Genomic DNA, 21552 nt, shown 5'->3' with positions numbered 1-21552 from the left:
TTCCAATGTCCCTGTAAACCTCATTCCACGAGGAGTAAGGGATGTTTCAGAATAGTGATTTATTTTAAAAAAGTGTGTGTAGACAGTGCCAAATTTTGAAATAAGCTATTTTGAAATAAGATCGAAATAAGAAACACAATCTGTGTCGCTCAAATTGCATATCTTATTTTGACCTACAGTACAGTGTGGAAGCACCCTATCAGCTGATAAATGGAAGAACTTTGTGCTTGCACCGATTTTCATAATATTAAATAAAAAAGTCTTCTATAGATATAGAAAGGTGACCCCATTTCTAGATTGTTAGGTCATATCTCACCATTAGACACTGATTTTTCTCAAAATATTAACAAAGGGATTGGATTCTGCAGCCCTCACTCAAGAAAAATCCCATTTGACTTCAAGAGGAATTTCACTCAAGGGAGAGCTGAAATATCAAAGTTTTAATGACATACTGCAGATGAATTAAATAGAATAAAAGCTTCACAGAATCTTGCAAGCTGCACCAGAGAACACTAGCACTTTCTAGCTGACTACACTGGAACACGCTGCTTTCACCCTAATATTAAAAGACAGCTGCAAGTGTCTCAATTATCTGAATCAGAAGCCTATGTAATGAGCAGACTGCCTGCCCTGTTGTTAGAAGGGATGTGATGAAGCTATTTCATTTGATTTAGATAGATATACTCTGTTCCATTCATCAGATAATGATGCAAACTCAATTTCTTAAAACATTAAGGAAATGACTAATTGTAGTATTTCCTTAAAAGCAGAAACCTTGTACAGAGTTTCATGTGGCAATACTCCTTCAGATTTTTCCCTGTTTATGTTGGATGATGTTTTACTGAACTCTGAGACAATACTGACAGAGACACATTACCATGCCTTTCTCTGTGGACTATCTAGGATGCTTTTAAGGAAATTATAATTAACAATTTGAAATGCAGAAACCACAGGGAGGTAAGACAGGGAGACTTTAATCTAAAATCTTTATTTAGTCCAGGGAGTCTGTTAGTACAACATATTGGATTCCATATACTAAAATGTCCCCAGGGGGACAACAAACCCTTTAAAGCTCCCCAACTGCAGGCCCAGTTAGGAAAAGGAAGTGGAGAGATTGTGTTTGGTAGAAATGTCATTACATCTCTAGTGTGACATTGCATTTCAGAATATTAATGAAATTTCTGACACCTCAGTTCAGAATCCTAAAGGGTTAGGGATATCCAGATTAGGATGAAGGTTTTTTTGTTTGCTTTTTAAAAACCACAAACATGTTGGCATAGACAGAGCAAGTTACATTTTAAATACTGATTGAGGAATACTGTAGGTGAGAGTCATGGGTTCACCTCAGCCAACCAACATGAGTTCAACTACAGATAGCCCTGTCTACATTGGTTTTAAAAGTGTTCACTTATAAAACAAAAGAGACACAGTCCTCACACCTTTATCTTAATCTTCACATAAGATGAGACTCAAACTCAGGCACATGAGAAAAAAGAACCTGCTCATACCCACCAGTCTTGAAGACTAGAGAGAGAAGGCTCTCAAAGCAAGGAAGTTTCAACCACAGCTTCTGAAATGATGCTAAATTATTGTTGTGTTGTCTACACTTGCAGTTTAATTACACACAACTGAACAGGTGGTGAGCACATTGTCAGTAACGGATAGCAAAAAAGGTACCCACCGCTGGCAATGAGTTTAACCCCAGTTCAGGGGCATGTGATTTAGCTCCAGGTGTAGACTGTACCAAACAAGTTAAGAGCCACAACCTAAGAAAATCAGAGAGGTCTGTTACTATGAGAAATTTAGTGAATATTTGTGCATACCCCCTCTGTACACGAGAGACTGAGGTGGTGTCTACATTAGGATTCTAGGACTGATTTTGTTCAACATCTTTAATAATGACCTGGATGAAGAGATGGATTGCACTCTCAGCAAGTTTGCAGATGACACTACGCTAAAAGGGAGAGGTAGATATGTTAGAGGGCAGGGATTGGGTCCAGAGTGACCTAGACAGATTAGAGGATTGGGTCCAAAGAAATCTGATGAGGTTCAACAAGGACAAGTGTAGAGTCCTGCACTTGGAACGGAAGAATCCCAAGCATTGTTACAGGTTGGGGACTGACTGGCTAAGTAGCAGTACTGCAGAAAAGGACCTGGGGATTACAGTGGATGAGAAGCTGGATAGGAGTCAACACTGTGCCCTTGTAGCCAAGAAGGCTAGTGGCATATTAGGTTGCATTAGGAGGAGCATTGCCAGCAGATCCAGAAAAGTGATTATTCCCCTTTATTCAGCTCTAGTGAGGCCACATCTGGAGTATTGCGTCCAGTTCTGGGCAGGGGCGGATATAGGGCAGGGCGAGCGGGGCGGCCGCCCCGGGCCCCATGCTTCAAAAAGCCCCGCGCATGCGCTGTGGCAAAGGGGGGCCCCACGGAATTATGCTGCCCGGGGCCCCGCAAAACGGTCATCTGCCCCTGGTTCTGGGCCCCCCCCCCACTATGGAAAGGATGTGGACGCATTGGAGAGGGTCCAGCGGAGGGCGACCAAAATGTTTAGGGAGCTGGAGCGCATGACCTATGAGGAGAGACTGAGGGTTTTGGGTTTGTTTAGTCTGCAGAAGAGAAGAGTGAGGGGGTATTTGATAGCAGCTTTGAACTTCCTGAAGGAAGGTTACAAAGAGGATAGAGAAAGTCTGTTCACAGTAGTGACGGAGGGCAGAACAAGGAGCAATGATCTCAAGTTACAGTGGGAGAGGTCTAGGTTCGAGATTAGGAAAAACTATTTCACTAGGAGGGTGGGTGAAGTACTGGAATGGATTACCTAGGGAGGTGGTGCAATCTCCATCCCTAGAGGTTTTTAAGTCTCGGCTTGACAAAGCCCTGGCTGGATTGATTTAGCTGGGATTGGTCCTGCCTTGGGCAGGGGGCTGGACTTGATGACCTCCTGAGGTCTCTTCCAGCTCTATGATTCTATCATTTGTAGGGGAGTGGTACAGCTATACTGATGCAAAACATATACATCCCCTCCACTTACAAGGATAGAAAAGTCTGACATCTGTTCTCATCCTTGCATGTGTGCATGCACCCCTCTTCCCTATGCTCCCTCTCCTCCTAGCCAGTGTGAGAGCTGCTACAGCAGTGTGATCAGGCACTGCCAAAGCAGCCCATCACTAAGCAACAAACTGAGTTGATAGTCTATGGTGACTTCCCCATGGGGAGCAGAATAAGATGGGAGAGGCTGGTTTAGAACAGTGTTTCTTAACCAGTGGTACGAGTACCCTTAGGGATACTCGAGAGAAGTCTGGGGGGTACATCATCAACAACTGAAATTTGGAGAAAACTGAATTTTTAGTTTAAGTTTTACAGCTTTGTATTATTTTTGTACTTTACACCCCAAAATTTCATCGCCCACCCAGTAATGATTAAGTTGTTTAAAGAAATGTGTTGCAATAGTAGAAAAAAATTGTGTGTGTCTGAAAACTGTAGGTACTGGGAGGGTACTTAACCTTTTTTTATAATGTACTCCTTTAAAAAAAATTGAGAAACACTGGTCTAGAACATGACCTTCTCATAAGCTAATTAGGGAAATAAAACCTAGATGGAGTTAAAAGGGTTTGTGCGTGCATAACTGGCTGGAAAATCAGTCCCAGAGAGTCGTTAACAGTGGTTCACGGTCAAGCTGGAAGGAAATTTTGAATAGGATCTGGCAAGGATCAATTCTGGGTCCAGTTCTGTTCAGTGTCTTCATTAATGATTGAGGTAATAGAAAGTACATCTATAAAGTTTGCAAATTATGTTAAGATGGAAGGGGTCACAAGTGCTTTAGAGGCTAGGATTAACATTCAAAATGATTTGGACAAACTGGAGAAATGGTTTGAAGTAAATAGGATGCAAGTCAATAAGGACAAATGCAAAGTTCTCATGTTAGGAAGAAACAATCACTTTCACACATAAAAAATGGGAAAGGACTGTCCACAAAGGAATACTGTGAAAAGGGATCTTGGAGATATAATGGTTTACAAGCTAAATATAAGTCAATAATGTAACACCATTGCCAAAAAAGCAATGAGAGCAGGAGTTTTCTAAGCAAGATATGAGAAGTAATTCCTTTGCTCTACTCCATGCTGATTAGGCTTAAGCTGGGGTATTGTGTCCTGTTCTGGGTGCCATGTATCTGGAAAGAACAAAATGGAGAAAGTCCAGAGAAGAACAACAGAAATAATTAAAGGTGTAGAAAACATGATCTGTGAGGGAAGATTAAAAACACTGAGTGCGCATCGAGACTGCATTCCTCTTTCGAATGAGGAATGTAAAGGAAGGAAATTGAAAATGCAACTGAAGCACAGATTTACAAATCTCGCACTTCACTTGTATAATTGCATCCAATCACTTTTTCGAAAAAGTTTTTCGGAAAAAGGCAGTCTAGACGCAGTTCTTTCGGAAAAAAACCCTTTTTTGAAAGAACCCTGTAAACCTCATTTTTTTCAGGAATAAGGGTTCTTTCAAAAAAGGGTTTTTTCTCCCCGAAAGAACAGTGTTTAGACTACTTTAAAAAAAAAAAAAAACCTTTCGAAAAAGCGATCAGACATGATTATGCAAATGAAGTGTGAGATTTGTAAATCTGCACTTCATTTGCGTTTTCAATTTCCTTCATTTACATTCCTCTTTCAAAAGAGAAATTTAGTCTACATGCACCCTGGGTTTATTTAGTCTGGAGAAGAGAAGATTGAAAGGGGAATGACAACAGTTTTTCAAATACATAAAAGATTGTTTCAAGAAAGACGGAGAAAAAAAAATAACATCTGAGGGTAAGACAAGAAACAATGGCTTAAATTGCAGTAAGGCTGGACTTTAACCACCCTGTTATTCTTAATCACAGGAACAAATTATCCTGGGAGGTTGTGCAATCTCCAATATTGGAGATTTTTAAGAGCAGGTTAGACAAGCACCTATCAGGGAGGGATGGTCTAGATAAAACTTATTACTGCTATGAGAGCAGGGGACTGGTCTAAATGACTTCTTGAGATCTCTGCCAGCCTTATGATGCTATGGCTGGAGCATTTTGATATCCGGGATAAAGTGTTGGGAATATGAAGGAATACTAGGGACTGGAATTTAAAGGAATTAACTGGGGTGGCTGTCAATGACCGAGATCCAGGCATGTTATACAACAGGGTTCTCAGTTGAAAGCAAGCCAGGGAGCAGATCAAGAGGCAAGCAAGCTAAAGTGTGAAGCAGAAATGTTAGGTATGTCTCAACTTCATTCCTCAAGAGAGGAATGCAAATGCAGACACCCGAAATTGTAAATGAAGCGGGGATTTAAATATCCCACACTTCATTTGCATAATTACATTATGGCACTATTGCAGAATAGCTCTATTTCGAGAGAAAAAACAGGGTTATTTTGAGATAAAACCCTTCCCTCGAAATAACCCTCCTGGACATTTTGGGTGTCTGCATTTGCATTCCTCTCAAGAGAGAGGAATGAAATTTAGACATACCCTTGGGACTTGGAACAGATGGCTATGCCATTGATTAGGGCCTCAGAATTGGCTCTCTTGATAGAGAGGGGACTCCTTCCTTGTACTTCTGTTCATCTGAGGAGAACTTTTTTGATTTTGCCAGACAGGGCTAAATCAGCCAGTGAGAGGTAAATGAAGTAATGGCTTCAGCTGATACCAGAGAATTAAGTTCCACAACATTTCCTATTTTCATGTAATTAACACCAGCCTTGTGGACAGAAGTAAAACACACAATAAAGGCTATATTGGAAATTGTTCCTAAGATACCATTGATAACCTTCACACTACTGATATACTGGAATGTCATTAAATTATTATAAAACTCTATTGTTAAACACTATCTTAAAAATGTAATCCATGCCATTATGATGGATCTAGTTGGGATGACTATTAAGGAGGAAATGGGAAGATAAAGTTATTTAAAAATAACTTAGGTTTAGCTCTAATATGTGCCTTTGTATCTATTTTATACTCTATATAGGAATACTGCCACCCTTGTTTAGATTTTGTTATTAAAAAAGGAAAATTTAGGTCAGTAAACAAATTGTATATTAGTAAACTTTTATATAATGAGAACACCTAAAGAACCCAGTCAGGACAGGAGCTCCATTGTGCTGTGCAAACACACACAGATAAGGGTCATCTCTGTGCTGGAAGGTTTACAGCTTATCAGACAAAAAGGCTGGTGACAGGGACAGAACATACAAACCAAATGAATATAGCAAAGAATTGGCACAGCTTTGTTATTGTAACTATAATACTATAAAGTAGGGCAAGGAATCACAGGAATAAAGCAGTTGTTAACCTGTTCTGTAATTATCATTCAAGTTGTTCATTTCCATATCCATTCAGGTTCAAGTGTATGTGTACCCAGTAGACCATAGCTAGAGATTTTTTTTCCTTAGCTGTGCCAGGCAAGGAAACAGATGTGCCCTCTGCTACCTTCTGTTACTGCACAATGGTATAAAAATGGAGCCATACAAGATTCCCCTAAGAATAAGTATATTCTTACTGAGCAAGCACAAATACAGATGAGAAGGCAGGTATGTTGTGGAATGGACGTGCAACACATTTAGAAGAAAAGTTGCAGAACAAGCTGGTAACCATTTTTTAATTCTTCGAATGATTGCACATGTTCATTCCACTTTTGGTGATTCACAAGCAGTTCCAACCAGAGTCTATAAATATGGCATCAGTTCCAAATGCTGAGATATAGCCTAATCCTTTGTCAGGAATTTTGGATGTGTCTGTAAGCATACCTTGTCCTTATTAAAGAAAAATTGTAAGGAAGATCAGCTACCAACATTTATAAATCTACCACTCTTCTCACAGCGGTAATAGGTACTAAAAGGTGCTGCTTTCACAGCTAAATGGAGTAAAGAAATGGTAGCCAACAGTTCAAAGGGTGGACCCATCAGTGTTGTCCATCAAGTTTCAAGTCCCAGAGAGGGATGGGTTCCAGCCTGTTCAGAAGCTTTTAGAATCTGAGATTGGATGAGACAAAAAAAAAAAAAAAACCCACCCACCATCATCGGCCTTCAACTGGAGGGTGGGAAACAGAGAGAGCTGCCAGGAGCACCAGGAGAGAACTTATGAATAAACTTCATTATTTCAGATGGAAAAAATAGTCCAAAATATGTTTGTGACAGGGTGTACCAACCCCACACTAGTGTTGTGAGGGTTAACCCTGGCTACAACCCTGCTGGGCATGCTCCAGCTGGGGGCCAGCTATAAAGGACTGTGGAGCAGCAGCTCAGTCTGGGCTGACTACCAATTAGGAAGGAGGTGCTGCAGATAGACTAATATGTAGAGACCAGTCAGGGGGAACTGCAGAGAAGACCCCAGTCCAGAGGGAAGAGCTAGGAAAGACTGTCGGAGAGCCTGATAGGAAGAAGCGGAGGGTGGGGAGTTGTACCCTGGGAGCTTGGTGTGATTCCCTGCTCAGCTAGTGGTGGACTCCTCCACTGCTTAAAGGCCCTGAACTGGGACCCGGTGGGGAAGGTGGACCTGGGTTCCCTCACTTCAATCCTCACCAACCCCACGTGGGGCTCTCTCCCTGTTGTTATTGACTCTGGCTACTAAGCCATGCTGACCTCTGGGAAGAGGGCAGAATTATTGACCTTGGCCACTAGGCCTGACCGCTCTTTCAGAATAGGATGTTGCTAGTGACTCTGGCTGCTAGGCTTGACTACCCTGCAGGAAGGGGATGTTGTTGTTGACTCTGACCGCTAGGTTTGACTATCCTGGCGAGAGGGCATTATTGTTGACTCTGGCTGCTAGGCTTGACTGCCCTGCTGGAAAAAAGGTGGTGATATTGCCTCTGGCTGCTCGGCCTACATGCCCTACTGAGGGAGGGTGTTGCTAAGGATTCTGGCCACTATGCCTTACTGTGCTGGTGAGGGTGTTACTGTTGACTCTAGCCAGTAGGATATACATGGGGTTGAGCACCACTTGAAGGCCCCATGACATTTCTAGATAGAAGCCAGGACTAGTGAGATGCCCTTCCACTGTGAAGAACCAACTGCAGATACCTGGAACACTTTAACTTCCTGAGATGTTAACCATGCAGCATTCAGGCATTGAGACAGAGAGCAACCAGGTTAGGATGCAGAAGTTGGCTATGGTCTGGGAGATCAGTTTGGATTCTTGAGGTGGTGCGTGATACAAGCATCTTCCAAGATAAACTAAGCAGACTGAAGACACATGCTAGTACAACACAGAATACACAAACATTATCCCAACACCTGTGGAATCTAGGTGTTGATAGGCATACAGCGGATTGTGCTTCCAAGACAGAAGGCAGACATCCACCAGAGATCCCTGATTGTGACCTGCCCTCTTATAAGTAGCAAAACAGATCTGAGGGATTCCTAGGTCTAAAATGAATTTCATGATGTCCAGTCTGAGATACCACTCATGATCTCTGCTGAAAGATGATTTGCCAAGCTGTTTTGAACAGTAGGAAGATGAGCAGTTGTGAGAAATACACTAGTGATACAAAACTCCAAACATGTATTCCATCTTGATGGAGATGGTTTCTGAACTGGCCCTTCTCTGTCTATTCACATGGAATATCACCATAACATGGTCAATGAGGATTTGTAGAGTCTCTCCCTTAATGTAAGGGAGTAAACCTGATGGCAAGATGAATGGCCTTTATTCCACAATGTTTATATGGAGAACTAGATCTTGAGGTTGTAGATTCCCCAGCTGAGCTTCACACCCCAGAGAAGTAGTGTCCATAATAAGAGTCAATGTGGATAAGGGAAGAGTGAAGGGAATTCTTACACATGTTGGCCAGATCCATCCAGCAATTTAAGGTGGCTAGTACTCTTGAATCAGCATGTCCAACAGATGACAAACTGGAGAGTACACTGACTTCGTAACTTTTGATACAAAGTCCTCTGTGCCACATCACATACATGCAGGAAGCAGAGGCCATGTACTCCAGAAGTCTAAGGTGGTTTCTAAAGAACAACCCAGGAAACTACAGATCTGTTAGTTTAACTTCTGTGCCAGGAAAGATGGAGCAGGTAATTAAGAAATTAATCTGCAAATATCTGGAAGAATATAAGGTGATAGGTAACAACCAGAATGGATTTGTAAGGATCAAATCATGTCAAACAAATCTGATAGCTTTCTTTAATAGGATAACAAGTCTTGTGGATAAGGAAGAAGTGATGGACATGGTATTCCTAGACTTCAGTAAGGCATTTGATACAATCTTGCATGACTTTCTTATCAATAAACCAGGCAAATACAAATTAGACAGGACTACTATAAGGTGGGTGCATAACTGGCTAGATGACCATTCTCAGAGAGTAGTTATTAATGGTTCACAGTCATGCTGGAAGAACATAACAAGTGGGGTTCCACAGGGGTCCATTTTGGGACTCATTCTGTTCAAGATCTTCAACTAATTAGATATTGGCATAGAGAGTATGCTTCTTAAGCTTACAGATTATACTAAGCTGGAAGGGGTTGCAACTGCTTCGGAGGATAGGGTCATAATTCAAAATGATCTGGACAAGCTGGAAAAATGGTCTGAGATAAGTAGGATGAAGTTTAATAAAGACAAATGCAAAGTACTCCACTTAGGAAGGAACAATGTGTTTCACACATACAGAATTGGAAATGACTTTCTAGGAAGGAGTACTGCTGAAAGGGCTCTACAGGTCATAGTGGACCACAAGCTAAATATGAGTCAGTGAGACACAGTTGCAAAAAGCGCAAACATGATTCTGGGATGCATTAACAGGAGTGTTGTGAGCAAGACATGAAAAGTCCTTCTTCTGCTCTACTCTGCACTGATTAGGCCACAGTTGAAGTATTGTATCCAGTTCTGGGCACCACATTTCAAGGATGGAGAAATTGGAGAAGGTCCAGAAAAGAGCAACAAAAATAATTAAAGGTCTAGAAAACATGACCTATGAGGGAAGGCTGAAAGAATTGGGCTTGCTTTGTTTGGAAATGAGATGACCAAGAGGGGACATGATAGCGGTTTTCAGGTATCTAAAAGGGTGTCACAGGGAGGAGGGAGGGAAATTGTTTTCCTTAGCCTCATTGATGATAGGACATGAAGCAATGGGCTTCAACTGCAGCAAGGGACGTTTAGGTTGGACATTAGGAAAAACTTCTTAACTGTCAGGGTGGCTAAACACTGGGGCTACGTCTACACTGGCCCCTTTTCCGGAAGGGGCATGTAAATTTCACTAGTCGTCGTAGGGAAATCCGCGGGGGATTTAAATATCCCCCGCGGCATTTAAATAAAAATGTCCGCCGCTTTTTTCCGGCTTTTAAAAAAGCCGGAAAAGAGCGTCTAGACTGGCCCCGATCCTCCGGAAAAAGTGCCCTTTTCCGGAGGCTCTTATTCCTACTTTGAAGTAAGAATAAGAGCCTCCGGAAAAGGGCACTTTTTCCGGAGGATCGGGGCCAGTCTAGACGCTCTTTTCCGGCTTTTTTAAAAGCCGGAAAAAAGCGGCGGACATTTTTATTTAAATGCCGCGGGGGATATTTAAATCCCCCGCGGATTTCCCTACGACGACTAGTGAAATTTACATGCCCCTTCCGGAAAAGGGGCCAGTGTAGACGTAGCCTGGAACAAATTGCTTAGGAAAGTTATACAATCTCCATCGCTGGAGATTTTGAAGAGCAAGTTGGATGATCAGGGATGATCTAGGCTGTGCTTGGGCCTGCCGTGAGGACAGGGGACTGGACTCGATGACTTCTCAAGGTCCCTTCCATTTCTAGGATTCTATTATTCTAACTGTTGTGATTGAATGATTTTTTAGGTCAATGGAAGTGGTTACCGTTATCTGGAATTTGGATTGAGGAGGAAAGCCCTGGATCCTATAGAATTCAAGACCTCACCTATAAATTCTGTCCCCTCACCTGACTTGTCCTCATTAAAAACAAACCCAGAATGCAGAAGGACCAGATTTTAGTCATGCTGAGTTTTCCAACATGCATGGCTGCTTTGCCTGTGTCTTCCAGAATTTTTTGTTCGAGCCAGAACTGGAAGCAGGCTGCTCTGGACTTAGTCACATTTAAAAGGTCAGCAACCCTTCTTAAATACTGTGTTTGGAAACAGCCATATGAGACCGGGTGTCCCTGGCAGCAGGGTGGCCTAATGGTTAGGTCCAGAATTAGGTGGCAAGATGGGGATACGTGACCCTGCTGCTGGTGCCACCGGCCTAGAAACTCCATCACACTGTGTTAGTAGCGTCCGTAAAGTTTGGGGCATGGTCCCAAGAGTTCAGCTTTCCCCCTTTGTTAGGGGTCTAGCAGGTTCCCCCCTTTATCCTATGGTGTGAGGTTAGAGGCTTACTTACTACAGTGGCTGATCAAGACCACAGGCTTCAGTTCCTGTCCTGCAGAACCATGCTCCTGTCTCCTTGTTGGTCAGCCCCTAATTGAGCCAGGCTCCTTCCCTTTATCCTCCCTCCAGGACTGGCACATTGGCTACAGATAAAGCAGGGCGGAGCTAGGTAGGCCAAAAGGCTTTGTTTAACCCCTGTGATGCCAGCCCCTGCTTCACTCCCTCACACCGTAGTATTCATATATGATGGGTAAAGAGAAGAAACAAAACATACAGCAATGTGTTAGTATTGATTATTGAAATGGTCAGTCCAAGGGGTGGGGGAGGGGGACTATGGAATTAATAAATTTTACAGATTCTAGACCACCAAATGATCAGTTTTCTAAATACATTCTTTTTTTCACTAAGTATTTATGCTCCACTGAAAGGAAAGGGGAGGGGAGCACTGTCAGAGCTTATACAGTATTTGCTGCTTTTTGTCATACTTTATGTTCACAAGTCCCAGAGAATATCAAAGTACAAGGACTTTAAACACTTTTTGGATAATTCCCCTGTAAGAATATTTCAACCACACTGGATTTCAATGCTAATATGTCACAGTTCATCAAGCAAAGTAGTAAAGGATTGCTTTTTAAATATCAGAGTCTAATTCTTCCATTTTCTCTTTGTGCTGTTCATTCAACACAGATTCTTTCCAGCAGTCGCTTTGTAGCCTTCTGGTCCCAGAGAATGTCTTGTTTTCATTTTAAAGATTCCCCAGTGCTTGGCTGGTGTAAAAATCTTTTCAACTCCGTTTGCTATGTGATGATCTTTAACTTCTCTCAGAGATTTTCTTTTGTCTAAGTGGAAATGTCTAAAACCTGGGGACAGACGAATCTTTCTCCCTTCAGAGGATTTAAAAATCTTTTTGGTGAGCTCAGAGCATGCTCCATCTATTCTAGTCAAGATCTTATACTGAGCTCATCACATCTTATTTTTTCTACCTGTCTTCTCACCGGGCTCTAATAGCTGCTCATCATACACAGCATAATCTTCCATACTATTTATGTTACACATTTAGGCGCTGTCGTTTCCATAACAGCTACATAATCCAGTTTTTTCTCTCCTTGTTAGAATGCCTAAAGTTCTATTGTGGAATTGCACTTCATCTTATAGTAGTTTTTCTTGTCTTTCTTGCATGGTTTTGTTTGTAGTGAGGGTGGTGATATAGAATTAGAACAGAAGCTGTGTCTTCAAATCAGACTGTTTTTCTGATTATTCCATCTCATTTATGATATTCTCCTATATTACGCTGTATAGACATCAGAGAATTCTTGATGGTGCTTGTGCAGAAAGGAGTCCTTACAACATTCTTCTAAAAAGTGGTCCCTTTCTTTTAGCTCCTCTTTCATCAGTGATGCACCGTGCCTGTACTACCCATGAGATATTAGGCCAAGATTTTAATAAGTCCAATTGGTGGATTTTGTTTAGTTTTGCCCCACTAGGGACTATTGCCATGGTCTTGGGGAGTGAATAAGAATAAAAATATCAAAGAGTTATGAGGTTTGCATTTCTATTTTTTTAAAGGAGTTTTAGTTGTTCAGAAAATAAAGTATACCCAATCTGGTTTTTCTGGCTCCTGCTCTATACCTCACTACTGCATATTTCCAAATTGTTCCATGCCTGTCCAGAATCCCATCATTGATTTAAAAAGAAATTAAGTCTGCAAAGAAAATCTTTAAAGCATAAAGTGAATGTACCAACAGTTCCGTTCATCTGTATAGCATGTAAACATTGTTCTCTGATGTCAGTTTAAAATGTTGACAATTATTTTATTGCTGATTATTCTAGTGGAAGCATCCAGGTAACATACTTATTTATCACTATTGGATGTAGAAATGGCAGGAATGCAGTAAGGTAGCTAACTGCTTTCAGATTTCTGGAGTGTGGCGGAATGAGAACTTTAAACCTCTCCCCCTCACAAGCTTAGGGTACGTCTACACTGCACAGCTATTTCGGGATTCCGAAGGTATCCCAAAATAGCTATCCCGCATCTACACAAGCCACCCATTATTTTGAAACATTTTTTGAAATAATGGGCATGTTATTTTGCCATCCTGGTAAACTTCACTGCACAAGAGATAAGGGATGGCTCAAAATAGCACATTATTTTGAAATTCAGCACTGCGTAGATGTGCTAAGTTTCAAAATAAGCTATTTTGAAATAGATTCGAAATAAGATACGCAATTTGCATAGCGCAAATTGCTTATCTTATTTTGAATTTAGGGTGCTGTGTAGATGCACCCTTAAAGTCTCTTCTGCTCTGATAAGTGGGAGAAACCTATTCCTAGTCCTAAATTGTTCAGTTGCTTCCTTGATAAGAACATAAGGGTTTCCTGCTGGGAAGAATGGGGTTGCACTCCAGCTGAAAGAGAAGGGATAACTCTTCTGGCAGAGGGACAGGAGCAGCCTGACAAGGGGCCCAGGTGTGGCTAAAAACATTGCAGTGTGGTATGTTGGGAGTGAGGGACTAGATTGAGGACTACATATACTACAGGTGATTGATAAGTGGACTATGTTTTGGGACTTATTATAGACTATCATTGTTGTAATAAATTGGTGCCAAGAAGAGACATGAAAGCTTGGCTGTAATTACTGGGGACTCTGAAGGAGGAAAACTAAGGCAGGCACTGCCTGCTTGTTCTGCTGTGGGAGAGTAGTCCAGGTAGGGTTAAACTATCACATTGCCAAACCTGCAACCTAGTGAAATTGGTGGGCAAGAAGAGAGAAAGGCCTCTGATAGGATGCTGAGGGGCTCCCACCCCAATCGCAAATAGGTGTGATATTTTCTATGGAAGCTTCAGTGCTGCATGCTATGAAACAACCCCCTACATGCTGAAAGCTCTGTGTACACTTCTACTCTTTCTCTGGCCAGAGCACATCAGCTTTCCCCTCCCCAGGAAGTCACCATCCAGTATTCTCCAGCCACACAGAAATTATTGATATTCACCCTGTTATTCTTTTTCCCCCCCAAGGGAGAGGGACCCTATCTTCCTCTCCTATACTGCAGAAATGAGATGTGTGGAAGGGATGTTGGAAAGAATAACCAAGCATTGGATTTTGCATGTGCAGCAACAAAAAGATTTTGCAGGGGATCTTAGGCCAGCTGTAACAGGCCTTGCTTCTCCATCTCCAACATCTCTGAAAGTCTTGTTCTTTCTTATCTTTTACCACCAAGCCAACCTCCTTGCACACTTCTCAAGCTTTAGCAGCACAGGCAAGCATTCTATCTAAAGAGGAATCTACCTGCCTTTCTTTTACCCACTTTTTTCAATGGTGCCATCCCTCAATGCTTAAGTTCTTGCTCCTGCTGCCCACAGTCTCTACAGTCCCTTTCACTTAACTAGCAAAGGGTTTCCTAGCAGGTGCAGCTGCAGTCTAAGCCACTGCTACAGTTAAAGCTATCTATGGAATGGGTGAAAAAAGTGCTTAGGGAGAGGGTGGGATCTAGTCTGTACAACTTCCCCTATGGGGCCTTTGTAATCAATTACCAGACTCTGGATGGATTTCTCTGCTGCTCATCTCTGATCAGTTCCTGCTCCTGGTTGGGTTCTCCCTGCTGGAAGCTTCAGCTCTTTGATTAGATGCAGCAGGAATTCCTCTTTTGTTCTCTAACCTGACTGGAAGAAATGAGCAATCTACAGTGGATGGATGGGGGCAACAGAGCACTTTAGGTGACACATTGACAAGAGTATGGGGGGAGGGCAGGGAAGCTGTATGTTACTAGACTAAGTCAATTGGGAATTGGATTCACAACAGATGAATAAAAAACCAAGGGATTTATGAGATCTATGTAATGGGATCTAGACTAAACTCTTGGACAACAATCTGCTGTCTGAGTTGGGGAAAACATAACAGCTCAGTTAGGCTCTGTTTGAACAATGAATAATGGAACGTTAGCTTGTCAAGCCATAATCCTGATCTTTAGAACACCATAAACCTGCCCTTTTAGGCCATGGAACAAGCTTTAATTCTAGTGCAGTGAGGATTTGACCCAACAGGGGAGGACTTTGCACCAGGGTGATAACGTGCAACTCATGTTAGAAATCAGACTGAAACATTAAAAGGATTTGAGGTTTTCAGGAAAAAATTACAGTAACTCTGAATATTAAGACCTCAGCATCTGGCATCAAATCCCTGTCAAAGAGGAGACTAAGAGTACATCTACACAGTAGGGCTCAAGTCGACTTAAGCTATGCAGCTGCAGCTAAATCAATTGCATAGCATAAGTCAAAGTAGTTTAACTCGCCTGTAAGTGCTGTCTGCACAGCACTCTTCCTTCAACTTCCCTTGCTCCTTGTAAAATGATGGTTACAGGAGTCAGTAAGAAGTCTTCCAGCTTGACATTATTTTGAAATAAAGGCTTGTAGTGCAGACATGCTCTTTGTTATTTCAGAATATCAGTTATTCCGAAATAACGCTGCTGTGTAGACATACCCTAAGCGGGTTCCAGGGTACTGTTTTGTGGACAACACTGCTCTTACCTTGCAACAAAAACAGTGTGGAAAAGAAAAAAAGACACAGGATGGAGGAAGAACTTTTGAATTCTAATTTCTCAGATGCTCACTTCATCTTGGTTATCCATGATTTTGTCACCTTGAGGCTGGTTCACTACAATATGCTGTACCTGTGTATAACTGCTTATAGTTTTTGGCTAGTGCACCCATCAACAGCTCAGGGGATTACTAAGAGCTCTTTACACTTCTGCTATGTATTGGCTTCCAATGCACTTCTAGGTGAAACTAAAGTTGCTGATTACTGAATACAAAAGACATAGATGGTTTAAGTCTTTTACCTTAGAAATATTTTCTCCCTCTTTGTGCATGTTTACAGAGGTCGGAAATCAATCAACAGCTCTAGCTGCTGGAGTTTGCTCCTTTCTGGAAATATGTTTAATCACAAACCTGACTTGAAGTTAGAAATGATTGCAATACAACTGTTTGACTTTTGCTAGATGCCCAAATATCCATAGTTCAGTTACCTGCCTATTCAGAGCATCCCTTCTACGCTTGAGCCAGCTGGCTGCAGTGGTCTGTCTGGCTTATTTAGTCCAGATATTTAGAAGTGTCAATACGTTTCAGTTTATTATAGTGACCAGATGCTAGTTGATCAAAGTAAAACATGCATAATAGATAATAAAGTTCCCAGTTTTACCACTGACTCACTTCCTACTTCTGTGCTCATCTCCTCCTCTGTAAAACAGAAATAATCCATGATGTGTTATTAGGGTTCAGTCAGTCCACAGCTTCTCCATCACGAAGACTAACTATGCCTGGGAAAGACCAATTTGTCCAGGAGGGAATACCGTAGTCCTCAGACAAAGTTCCAGAAATCTGGTTCCTTATTCAAGGCCCCAGGCCCATCATAACCCATCATGGTTTTTTGGGACTGAATATGGGGAATGGAATGAACACCCTTTATGTACTACAACTCCCACCCTCAACCTCCCTCCACACAGTCACAGTGATTTCTCAGGTATTATTAAGTATTAGCACCTGGACTATGAGCGTGCAAGCAGACAACTACCAAGTAGCTGGATGGGATCATAGTTTCAAAGATAAAGCATTTTAAAACCTTGTTACACATTCAGCTCCCTGGAGGAGACAAGCTGCAGGAAGTTGCAATGGCACCAGGATGAATAATTGAAACAAGGCATATTCAGTATGTGCATAAATAGAAGGACCTCCTAACTGGCTGGCAGTGCAGAAATTCACAAAGCATCTTATAGATATATTATCTGGAGAGGTTGACCCATTTTCTTAGGAGCTAGGGGTGAAGGGGAGAGGAAGTGATAGTACGATTGTCAAACACGTAAAATTTGTTCACAATATCAGGCACAAACCTGACTTTTCTGCAGTCAGTGGAGTCACAGACTAATCCCAGGAGGAGCCAGGGGCTCAACTCCCCCACAAAGGCCATATAGGCATAACCTTCCCTCCCTCCAAGAAACTGGCTCTAAGGACATCCCTCAGGACAATCTCCCCAAGAAACTTGCTTCAGGGAAGTACTTTGAGATGGAGAGCAGGGCCAGGACACATGGATCTGTGCATCTTCCACATAAGCCTTAATCACTTGATACTGAAAAGATGGGATTTATCAGTTATGTCATTGTAATCTATTTGCAAGCCTAACCTCTTACTCAGGACAAGGGGTGATCCCAGCCCCAGGAGGAGAGGAGGCAGAGAGGCCTCTGCCCAGAGATGCGTCCCACAGGAGTATTACAGACCAGAGCAGCATAGCACCTGAGATGGGGGCCCTGGAGTGGCTCTCTCTCAGTGTGTGAAGTCTGCTCCTCCTGAAGGAGTGTGGCTGGGGGACAGACCATCATCAAGCTGACAACAAGGAGCTCTAGATAAGTAGTTTGTTCCCCTTCCCCCAGAATTATGCAGGGGTCAAAACCCCAGGGATCTCCCCCTCCCTTCATAATACTCCATGTTGCTCTCCCAATCTGCAGTATAAAACCCTCCCTCAGGACAATGCCCCGCAGCCCCCTCCTCCGGGGCTAATTCCTCCATTGTGACGCCCACCCTCTCTGTGCTTCTCAGGGCTTCTCCCAGCCGAGCCCTCCCCTCGGCCCGGCCTGCAGGGGGAGGTAGATGGCGGGGCTGTACCTGGTGCTGCTGCCGCCAGGCGCGGGCTGCGCGGGAGCCGCCGGGCGGCGCGGGCTGGAGCTGGCGGTGTAAGTGTCTCTGCCCGGAGCCCTGGCTGATGTTTGCGCACTGACAGCTCCGGAGCCGCCGCCGCCGCTGCTGCTGGAGGGGACTGGGCAGGGGGGGCTCAGACACGCCGGGCTCCAGCGCCGAATCAGTGACAGCAGCAGGAGGAGGGGCCGTAAGGGGGGCGGGGGAAGGGGATAGAGCGGGAGTGGGGGGACTTGGCTCAGTGCCGCTCGCGGCAGCGCAGCAGCTTCACAGCCAAAGGATTGCGAAGGGGCAGGAATGTGAAAGGAGCAGCAAGGAGCGTGGAGCGGGCTAGGCCAATGCAGCCAATCTCAGGATGCCCCGCTGGGCTCCCAGTCACCTTCCCTCGGAAAGAGCCAGGCTGACACTGCACCGTCACTAGAGCGTCATGCCAACAGCATCTGCCGCGATCCCCCTAGAGAGCGATGGATACCATCCCAGATGTGGTGCACAGCCCTGGCCCGAGCGGCTCTCACCTACCACATCCCCTGCCTTTCCCTCCTGGCTGTTGGCAGCCCGAGACGCTTGGCGTGTCCGAGAATTTTGACAGCAGTTAGGATAAAACCGGCAGGAGGCTTCAGATTGTCATTTCGGGGGCACCAGCTCGTCCAGAAGGAATTCCTGTCCTTGGTATTAAATGTCAAACCGTTGCTTTATTCGTGTGAAGCTGTGATTTCAATCTGTTTTCATTTGCAGACCCTAAATGTTTCCACATGAAGGTGCATAGTCTGCAGATCCCATAGACTAAACAACACTGACTGGAAGCACCCAACGCTGCCCTTTGTTAAAATAACAGACTCTAGAGTAGAGGCTATTATCTCTCTTGGTACAGCAATTTTTATTGTCCTATTATAGAGCCCCTTGCTGGCCATCTAGAAACCCTGTGGTAAAAGCTTCTAAAGTGGTCTTTTAGAGAGAAAACAAACATTGAATGTTTAAAGGAATATATCCTTGCACGCAAGCAGGGACTCCATATAACTGTCCAGGGATACACTGACTATTTTGATATCCTAGTTAGTACTCATTGTGACACCCCCATGATTTATGAAATGGACTTATGAAGACAAATATGCATAACTCAAAGATGCTGGGGACAAATTGTCTCATGAAATCTATCAATCTTAATGTCTTAATCTGCTGGGTCTGTATACCTTATTTTGGTGTATGTATCATTCTTGTGTGTAAAGTTAGAGATATGGAGTTTGGAATGATTTATGGTTTTTAAATATGCAAATTCAAGCCATCAAGGGTGTTTCTAATGCTGGGATGCCTCAATCATATGAAAGATCACCTGAAAACATCCCACCAAATACCATCATTAAACATCACTAGCTCAATTGTTTGCAAATCTTCCTGCAAATTTAACTGAATGAAAACAAGCATAAGATGAGGTCGTATTCTCTTCACCTTACTAAGAATAGACCAGTAAATGGGTGGGCTACCTTATGCATACCCTTGTGGCCAGGTATGGCATTGCAGGTAGGCCCCACATCACTTTTTCCACATTGGGCATCAAAACTGCTGCTTGCACAGATGAGAATGAAATACCAAAAACAGATGATCAAAAAAAGTGCATCTCCTTTAATGACGTCCCTTGCGGGGAGAACTTGGAATAATTGTGCAAAGGTACCCTGGTTTAGTGTACCTAAACTTATCATACTAAAACAAAGGCTTTGTGCCTGGTCAGGCTAGCTTTCCAGAGCTGGAGAGAGAGCTCCACACCCTGGCAAGCTGGACAGCTTCTAATCTCCTGTGATGGGCCGCCAGCGACCTGCTCGGAAGATGGCCTGGGCTGCTGGGCCGTGGAAGGGGAGGAGCCCCGGGCGGCATCCGGCGCGGCGGGCCATTTTAAAAAGGCCCACCGCCGGAGGGGGCAGCCTCCTCGCAGAAAGGGAGGAGAGCCCCTGAGTGCAGGACGGACCCCGAGCAGCATCGAGGCCGGCAGATGGGCCGGCCTCGACCCAGGGGTTCCCGGGACGGCCGCTGCAGCTGGCGCTCGACCAGTCCCAGCTCCAATGGTGACTGGACCCTGCCCCGCCGGCCCTGGAAGGAGCAACCCAGCGGAAGGAACGGACCCACAGGGCATCGCCGGAGCGACACCGCGCCCGGACTCCTGAACCCAGGTAGGCTTCGGGAATCGGGGCAGCGGCACGAAAGTACCTGGGAAGGGAGGAAGGAGCCAGGGGCGGGGCCCTTTTGGCGTCCATGGGTAGACGGGTTATGGCAGGAATGACCCCCATCTACCGTGTCAGGGCACAAGCGAGCCCCAATGCTTAGGGCCCCGGGCTAGGACCCAGAGAGAGGGTGGGACTGGGTCCCCCTCCCTCAACCCCAGGAGTATTCAATCCCAGTCAGTGCCGGCACAGGCGTGCAGCAGAGAAGGGTGACGGTCAGACAGGAGGGCTGGCCCAGATAGAGGTCCCAAGAAGGACCGGCCTGTGGGCTCAGGCCCCACCCCGCAGAGGCGGGTGACAGCTACAGGGTTCGCTGACACCCTCTCCCCTCCTGGGAGGGGGTGATCGCACCCTGAACCGCCCACACTCCTCTCTCCTATTCAGCTTTCTGTTCCACTATTTCAGTTCTATTTCAGAAAGGAATCTCTGTGATAATACTAGGTTGCTCGGATTGTGAGCTCCTGACTGACCTTTAAAAAGGTAATATACTCCCTTTAAAAAGGTAATATACTCCCATCACACTACCTAACTTTAAAATCTGCTTCTGCTGATAGCCTTCTACATTATAAACTCTTCCCATGTTTCCCTGGCAACTTCAAGTGATTTAGACTAACCTCACCCTCACTATTAATCGCTAAACCTGTTGGAATCACAATTATAATAGAGGGGTGGCCGTGTTAGTCTGAATCTGCAAAAGTGACGAGGAGTCCTGTGGCACTTTATAGACTAACAGTTAGTCTATAAGGTGCCACAGGACTCCTCGTCAATTATAATAGAGTGAATCATTTATTGTGCAAACAGAGATCATCTGTATTAAAAAACATCCTAATCCCAACCTCATTACTAACAAATTTCAGTAGTAGCCTCTAATCACTACAGCAACATGTACTACTTATATGATTTTAACCATGCTCAAAAACCTCTGAAGCTCTGGTATATACCCTTGCATTTCCAATATTTAACTGCCCAACCATAATGTTCTAAATCCATCCTATCAGTGCTACACTGTTCCACAGCTGCACACTTAGGAGATATATTTAACTCTGCTTCAGTAAAAGAGGAAGGTTCACCTTAAGAATCTACAACACTTCAGAATTTTGATTCTCTGGTTAACTATAGAATCTCTCAAACTTACTATAATGATTCTAAATTATTTTTGCAACAGGTTTCATTCTCCTTACAAGCCAACTGTCCCATTAACTGTGACTCCTTATTTGTGACCACCTACTAATTCACCCCACTCTCTCTTAAAAAGTTACCCATGTAACTTTTCTGATGCACGTTCTTGCAATTTTGCATGATTAATTCACCATGAACCAGT

At 43.7% G+C, this 21552-nt stretch overlaps 1 protein-coding gene and 1 long non-coding RNA gene across 6 annotated transcripts in view; one reads left to right on the top strand and one right to left on the bottom strand.

Annotated features, from left to right (window-relative positions):
• Positions 1–18403, bottom strand: part of C1QTNF4 (C1q and TNF related 4) — a 31247-nt gene extending 12844 nt beyond the window's left edge. Inside the window, exons 1-2 of one of the 3 annotated variants that reach the window (XM_075927434.1) lie at positions 17989–18403; positions 14869–14997 (exon numbers count right to left, since the gene is read on the bottom strand). In XM_075927434.1, coding sequence (XP_075783549.1) covers positions 14869–14899 — 31 coding nt within the window. In that variant the 5' untranslated portion in view covers positions 14900–14997; positions 17989–18403. Of the gene's footprint in view, positions 1–11350; positions 11418–14868; positions 14998–17988 lie in introns of those variants that run through there. The other 2 variants (XM_075927435.1, XM_075927436.1) reach the window with 2 other exon arrangements.
• Positions 18404–19686: 1283 nt separating this feature from the next.
• Positions 19687–21552, top strand: part of LOC102449734 (uncharacterized) — a 95824-nt gene continuing 93958 nt past the window's right edge. Inside the window, exon 1 of one of the 3 annotated variants that reach the window (XR_012903506.1) lies at positions 19687–20180. This is a non-coding gene — a long non-coding RNA (uncharacterized LOC102449734). The remainder of the gene's footprint in view (positions 20181–21552) is intronic. The other 2 variants (XR_012903504.1, XR_012903501.1) reach the window with 2 other exon arrangements.

This window comes from Pelodiscus sinensis, chromosome 4 (genome assembly GCF_049634645.1).
Source record: "Pelodiscus sinensis isolate JC-2024 chromosome 4, ASM4963464v1, whole genome shotgun sequence".
Taxonomy (NCBI): domain Eukaryota; kingdom Metazoa; phylum Chordata; order Testudines; family Trionychidae; genus Pelodiscus; species Pelodiscus sinensis.
The sequence above is the reverse complement of the archived record's forward strand: the minus strand, read 5'-3'. Positions and strand labels throughout refer to the sequence as shown.